This window comes from Homarus americanus, unplaced genomic scaffold, assembly GCF_018991925.1.
Source record: "Homarus americanus isolate GMGI-L3 unplaced genomic scaffold, GMGI_Hamer_2.0 scaffold4896, whole genome shotgun sequence".
In the NCBI taxonomy this organism is placed as follows: domain Eukaryota; kingdom Metazoa; phylum Arthropoda; class Malacostraca; order Decapoda; family Nephropidae; genus Homarus; species Homarus americanus.
Genome location: NW_024749657.1, coordinates 3,657,087 through 3,664,156, shown reverse-complemented (window position 1 = coordinate 3,664,156; position 7,070 = coordinate 3,657,087). Strand labels below are relative to the sequence as shown.

The window sequence follows — 7,070 nt, the reverse complement described above, 5'->3', positions numbered from 1 at the left end:
TTACCCTGGCTATGCATGACCTTGAAATGTGAATGGACACAGTATCTAGGGCCAGGGTCCAGCCCAGGGGGACACCAGTTGACCGACTGGCTTACTGGCGTGCAGCCACTAGACATGTGTGCTCTACGACTTATTAATGGATCATTTGGCCTTGGGACTAGATTTTTGGCCCCATCCAGTGTGAGGTGAGAGTATTTACATTCACTTGTTGATGGAGTGACATGTCATAAAAGTATGCGTGAATATATGGAAGAATGACGATGTATTTAAATGATCTGGAACATTTCAAGGTCTTCATTTATAAGGATTTAGTTATGCTTCTGGTACTATGTAATGTCACAGACATGACAATTAGAATCAAATCAGTAAATGTTACTTTCCCATTAATGTTGTAACAAGTGTACGACAACTGCCACCAAGAAGACATTATGCTTCGCTGTCAGACGCAAAAAGATGTATATAATAATGTAACATGATTATCGTACTGTAATTATTTATTTCCTTTAACAAATTCTATCATTACTCCCTCTTTTACAGGATTTTATTTGAATGGAAACTCCTAAGTTAACTAGTAATAGTTTATTAGTAATGAAGAACTGTACAGAAGAAAAATTGGTTTTATCTTCCCTTATTATTATTTATCAGGTCTGGTAATATTTATGTAACTACTGTACATGACCTTCTCTTTATGTAGATAATAATTAATAATGGTATGAATTGTTACTTTTATGATAATTAATAATGGTATGGGTTGTTACTTTTATGATAATTATTAATGGTATGAATTGTTACCTTTATGATAATTAATAATGGTATAATTTATTACATCACACGGTATTTACGTTACTCTTTCCTCTGGTAGTTGTCTGGGATAACTGCAAAAGTTAATAATAGTAATTTGGTTTCTTTATCATTCCATAAAATGTTTCTTGGATAGAGAGTTCGAATGATAGATATTTATTCAATAAGATTATCATTCAAGTTGACGTTGATTTAGCAAGAATAGACAGTGCAGGAGTTTGTTAGCCCAACAATGCCACCATGTGCTTATTTCCAGTAGCAAACTTTAAATGCATAGAATTTAACTCCAATATGGGAGCAAAAAAAGAAAAGTTGAGTTTACAAAGGAAATATCAGAAAGGCTCTTGTCTGTACTTAACGATAATTTTCTAAAATAATAATACCACTTAATTTTATAATAAAGAAAGCATTTTACACAATATCACAAGAAATATTTTATGCAATTTCTATCACAATGGCAAAATAATATTATACAGTAGAAACATTATATACTGTACTTTCCTCTAATCCTGTAGCGAGATTAAATTTACGTGTTTAATGAATTTCATAACAGGCTTGTGAGGAAGACTTTATACGGGAGTCAACCATCCGCTGATACAGGTAAATTCATCTACCTCAACCTATAAGATTTAATTACTTCCTTACTAACTTTCTTACTAACTTACAAACTTACCTACCCACTAACTTACTTACTAACTTTCTTACTTACTTACTAACTTACTTTCTTACTTACTTACTAACTTACTTACTACTTACTAACTAACTTACTTACTAATTTACTTACTTACTTACTAACTTACTTACTAACTAACTTACTTTCTTACTAACTTACTTACTTTACCACTTAACCACTTGTGCACTGGTTTACCTCTGTGTTGAAATAAATCGTCCTGCGTTACCAAATAAAATGTTAAAAGTGGCATCCCCATAGTGAAGGGGTTAAGAGATATCCGTCTAAAATAATGGATAACAGAATAGTAATACAATTGCTTTATAATACTTATTTCCAACACAGATATCCTTAAATGTTTTATTAGTTATGTGTGATCGGTGTTTAGTATAATATATATAATGACCCATGATATCAGGTGAGAGAGAATTGATTGAGATGTCTGGTGTTATGAAGGTACATATAGAACACACTGATGATAAATACTATGGATGAAATACTAGTTGGATTTGACCATAGCTAAGAGATGTTAATATTTGTGCAATAGTATTATGTTTAGATTGAAAGGAAATGTGCAGAGATAGATAGACACTTAACAGTATTAAAAAACAAAAAATAAGAATAATATTAAGCTTGAAAAATAAAGAATCATTATTATTTTGTCATGTTTCATTAGGATGTGTTCTTGTTTCTCCCCTTTATTTATGTGGTTTTCTAATGATTACTTTTAATTTTAGGGACAAATGTCACGTCCTGTGGCCAACAACTGGAGGTCCACCACTCCCGCTGGCCTCACTGTCTCCATTTCACATACACTTGGCTGCGAGATCACTGCCGGTGTCCTCAGTGCTATGACCACAAAACTTATCAACGGAAATATGAAATCTCAAACATCCCACTTGGTATTCGACCAGTAGCCGTCAAGGCAACTGAGAAGGAATTAAAAGTGAAATGTAATTGCAGTATTTAAGATGATGTTTGTTGATTATAAAACATTGTAATGATGTAATTTTCTACTTCAGGATTTATTCGTAGTTGAGTTATCTTTGAATCTTGCTCTATATGTCTCATAGTTAAGCACCTCGGGGATGGTCAGGATTAGTCCCCCATTTGTTAGATGATAAACAAATCAGTAACTCTACCTTAGATCTGTGATAAACAGTTGAAGTTTATTTAAAGTAAAGATAGCATTTCTAGATAGGATGAGAGAAAGAATGACAATACAGTGATAGAATGACTGTGTGAGATTAATTGGGGTTGATAAGAAGAAGGATGGATGGGATGGTAGGGGGTAAAGATACATTATTTTGAAAACACTTTACAGTTGTGTAGTTGCCTGAGTTACCCATATACTTCTTTAATGGGATATATAAAGGTAAATAAAATTCATTTATCACTGTGAAGACAATAGTTTAAGCCGTCATCATCTGGGGGTTGAAATATCATCCTTAAAGGGTTAAAACATTGTGCTCAAGCAGTTAATACTATTGTTCTAAAAGTGTTAAACCATCACCCTGTGAAACCAATGTCCTCAAAGGAGTAAATCTTGGCTATAATTAATTAAACCATCTTCCTACAGGTGTTTAAAAACCACCATCCTATTTAAGCCATGGCCTCAATGGGTTAAATTTCATATTTTAGCAGAATGTATTTTTTGTTGCACTTTACAGGGCCAGATGGCCATGAATCAGGGTATGAGTATAAGTTCTTGTGGCAGAACACTTTTGAGGGTCAGCAAACATCATACAGAATGCCCCAGCTTCCTTGGACAACTGCTACACTCCCAGAAGCACATCAGACCACGGCAAGTTTTAAAAATCTCACCTATGGTTTTATTCTTGATAAGTACTGTACTGTATATCATATAATTGTACCGAGTCAATGTGAACAAAAAAAGTAGCCTAGCTATGGTTTCCAGTCCTATAGATCTGCAAATGCTAAAAAGTACACAATGAAGAAAATTCTTATGAGATGCTGCATTTTCCTTTCGTTTTTGTATTTATGTCCAGAAGTTCATATAGTGGAGAAATGCATTGAGCAACTTATAATATTTTCGTATGGTACCAGGCTGACATGACTGCCTGGTTACTCATGTGTAAGACTAATTGTAAGTTGTCCTTCAGGTTCCTCTAGGTGACCTGTGTGACCCTGAGAAAGGTGGTGTAAAGAGGCTTATTTATGCCATAGTGAAGCATGGTTTTGCCTTCATCTCAGAGGTAGGTCTTGTTCACTTATGGCACTAGATTATTCAGGATAAAGCACTATTTATATTCAGGTTTATTTTTATAGTTTTGCTTTGCACTATGTGTCTTGACAAATATTTCTTCAGTTTGTGTGTTTCCAAATACACTAACTGTTTGACCTTGGCTATTTATCTGTACTGTACTACAAAATAATAGAAGAGGTATTTTCTTACCCATCACATCTGTATTAGATAAAGTAAGTTCTGTATTTGTATCATTTCAGAATGAGGCAAACTTCTCAATAGTCCTATGCCATAACTACTCTACATCATCATTTGTTTACTGTAATGCATTGTAAGGGGGAGTTGTGAGGCAAGTTGTGGTAAAAATCCAGAATTAGGTGATAATTCCCATTTATTGGGGTAATTTGATCAACCCAAAGCCACCATGATATCCAATTAGTAAGGGTTCAGTGTAATGAATTATGAAGAGTAACCTAAGTAATAGAAAGGAATAGAGGTCATGAGAACTTATTGCTGGACACTGTAATAAGGCAGGATAAGAACATAAACTTCTGAGATATATGAGAAGAACATGGAGCCAAATACCTCAATTCAAATGGTGAACACTGATGAAAGATATAAGGCAGTGCACGGAAAACTGAAACCGAGTGCTGATCTTCCCAAATTTGTGTTCATGGGCTGAGGAGTATAAAAATGTGTTTCTCAAATGTGGAAATTATATACATTATGCAAATAGATATGCAAAAAATACTGGTATCATCTGATGTAGAAATAAGATAGGCAAATTGTGAAGAAGTATGGGAAACACAAACGTTATACTGTATTAAGCTGACATAAAAATTGACTATATACTACCAAACAGGTTCCTGCCGACATAGAATCTACACGAACCGCAATAGAGAAAGTGTGTAATATCAAGAACACATTTTTTGGAGATATGTGGAGCATGAAGGGGACCAATTATGAACATTTTGATAGTGCCTATTCCACTGCATATATTGGAGCTCATACTGACAGCACTTACTTCACACAAGCTTGCAGGTCAGTTATTCGATTTTTTTTTATGATGTATAATGAATAGTTGAGCTGAAGTGTAGTTTATGTATAATGAATAATTGAACTGAAGTGTAGTTTATTGTATTGTACAGGGCGATGGATAAGTCTCCATACATCTCCAATCATTGTTCCTTGTTTTACAGGTACCTACATCATTATACTGTATACTGTACCTGTAAATATTGTTCTACTTACTGTAAATGGTAGCCACTTACCACATTTACTGTCACCATTTCTAAAATTTAATATAAGCAGAACAAGGTAAATTACGACTGTTAATTACTGTAGGTACACAGGGACTTTTCGATCACTGCATAATGATAACCTAAAATGTCTCTTTTGTACTGTATAATCTTAATAAAAGAACGAGTCAATGTGAGATAATTTATGAAGCATACAACCTCAGTACTTTATAATGTATAGGAGAATTTACTGGTATTATCTTGTAAAATTGTTTGTTATTTGACACAGAATCCAGGTGTTCCATTGTCTACAGCCAGCCACAGAAGGTGGAGAAAACTTGCTTGTAGATGGATTTAGCATTGCCAAACAGTTCCGTGACAAACACCCAAAAGGATATGCTTTTCTTTCAAGTGAAGCCATACCCTCGGAGTATATAGAGGATGGACAACACCAGGTCTCCCTCGACACTATTTTTAAACATAACCCAGTGACGCGTAATATTAAACAGTTCAGGTCAGTTATGTTAAGGTGTATTATATGTACTGCATAGTAAAATTTATATCAGTAAAGTGAAATATACTTTAGGCTTCAAATATGACCAAAAGAATATTATGATGGTAATAAAGGATTGTCAGTTTGTTCCTGGAATAAAGTCATCATTAATTAGATAAAAAAGAAAAAAATTACCATAGCAAATTTCTAAAGATACAGTATAATTTAATTGTTTGCTATTATGATCTCTGTAGTTTGTCTTCATGATCTATAATACATAAGATAGACTTCTAAATATATACCTCATCAGATCCTGTATTGTCCTTCTTCCAAAAACTTTCTATTATTCTATTTTCTTTTACAGGTACAACATATATGACCGAGCTCCCTTATCATCATTACCCATGGAAAAGACACAAGACTTCTACACACACTTCTCCAATCTCTCCAAAATCATAAATAATCCCAAGAATGAGTATTGGCTCAAGTTAAACCCAGGTAATGTGTAGCTGAAGGAGACAAAAATAATTGAACTTAAATCTCTCAAATTCATATCACTGTACTGTACTGTAATTTGTGAAGATGATTGTGTTGTGCATGTGTATGGTGGTATCCCTGCAGTCTTTTTCTAATTCATAAATCCTCATAAAATCATGAATGATTTATTCTTCAAAGGGGGTGGGCATCTCTCTATATAAGGTCATCTTGGAGAATGGCTGCTGCACTTTGTTTAGTTAGGGTTATGGCAAGTGACACCACTATGTGAACTCAAAGATACTCTACTATAATTTTAATGTAGACTGTATTTTAACTATTAGCTTGATATTATTGTATATACCTTTAGTTTTATTACTGATAAATGATATATTTGATTGTCTAAATGTTATATGAATTTATGGAGATTATACCAATGAGAGTTCTTTGTCTTGATGAATATATATTTATACACAGGTACAGTGCTTCTTACTGACAACTGGCGACTGATGCACGGTCGTGCTAATTTCACCGGCGCGAGGTTTATGTGTGGATGCTACCTGGACAATGACGACTTCTGCAGTAAAGCACGAGTGTTAGAAGTGCAGCTGGAATAATGTTAAAACTCAATGAAAAAATCATCAAGAACTTTCCTTGTAAGTAACAGTAATTTTAAAAAGCAATATGTTTTCCAGTTACCATGAATTCTTTATTATATTTTCGAGGATAAGTTTTAAAGAATTTCCTTTATAATACAGAAAGAGGGAAATACCCCAGTAGTGTATGCACTTAGTAACAGCTATTTTGAAAGGTACAGCATAAATTTTCTTCCAGTGACCATGAATCTTAAGAAGACACTAATGTGATCCCACTGTTAGGTATATCACTGGTCTCATATATTGCATACCTGTAAAACACATACTGGTAACAGAACTATGGAATATGATAACAGATGCCATTACCAATGTGACTTGACTGCTTACATGTTTTGAAATTTTGAGAGCAGCTAATGGTGTTTATTTGTATGATCATTAATAAAAAAAAGTTGGGCCACAATATGGTGCAAAAACTGCAGGCTTGTGCAGCTATTATTATTTTATTTACATTAAAAATGGGAGGTACTCCAGAAATACTGTAATTTGTATGTTGTTTTCATAAGACAATGAGCTGCAGTGTCATTTTTTTTGC

The 7,070-nt window shown here is 33.7% G+C and overlaps 1 protein-coding gene across 1 annotated transcript; it reads left to right on the top strand.

Annotated features, from left to right (window-relative positions):
• Positions 1 to 7,060, top strand: LOC121853459 (trimethyllysine dioxygenase, mitochondrial-like). The gene is made up of 9 exons (XM_042347603.1): positions 1 to 185; positions 1,355 to 1,401; positions 2,209 to 2,424; positions 3,142 to 3,275; positions 3,595 to 3,687; positions 4,540 to 4,718; positions 5,205 to 5,429; positions 5,773 to 5,906; positions 6,360 to 7,060. Exons 1-9 carry the CDS (start codon positions 16 to 18, stop codon positions 6,497 to 6,499), a joined length of 1,338 nt encoding a protein of 445 aa, XP_042203537.1. The 5' UTR covers positions 1 to 15; the 3' UTR covers positions 6,500 to 7,060.
• Positions 7,061 to 7,070: the final 10 nt, after the last annotated feature.

What these genes read in the sequence shown, in the direction of transcription:
- LOC121853459 (XM_042347603.1), top strand. Translation starts at nt 16, where the DNA reads ATGACCTTGAAATGTGAATGGACACAGTATCTAGGGCCAGGGTCCAGC. An exon ending in TTGGCCCCATCCAGTGTGAG is followed by an intron (nt 186 to 1,354) that starts GTGAGAGTATTT and finishes ATTTCATAACAG; the next exon opens with GCTTGTGAGGAAGACTTTAT. An exon ending in TTGGCTCAAGTTAAACCCAG is followed by an intron (nt 5,907 to 6,359) that starts GTAATGTGTAGC and finishes ATTTATACACAG; the next exon opens with GTACAGTGCTTCTTACTGAC.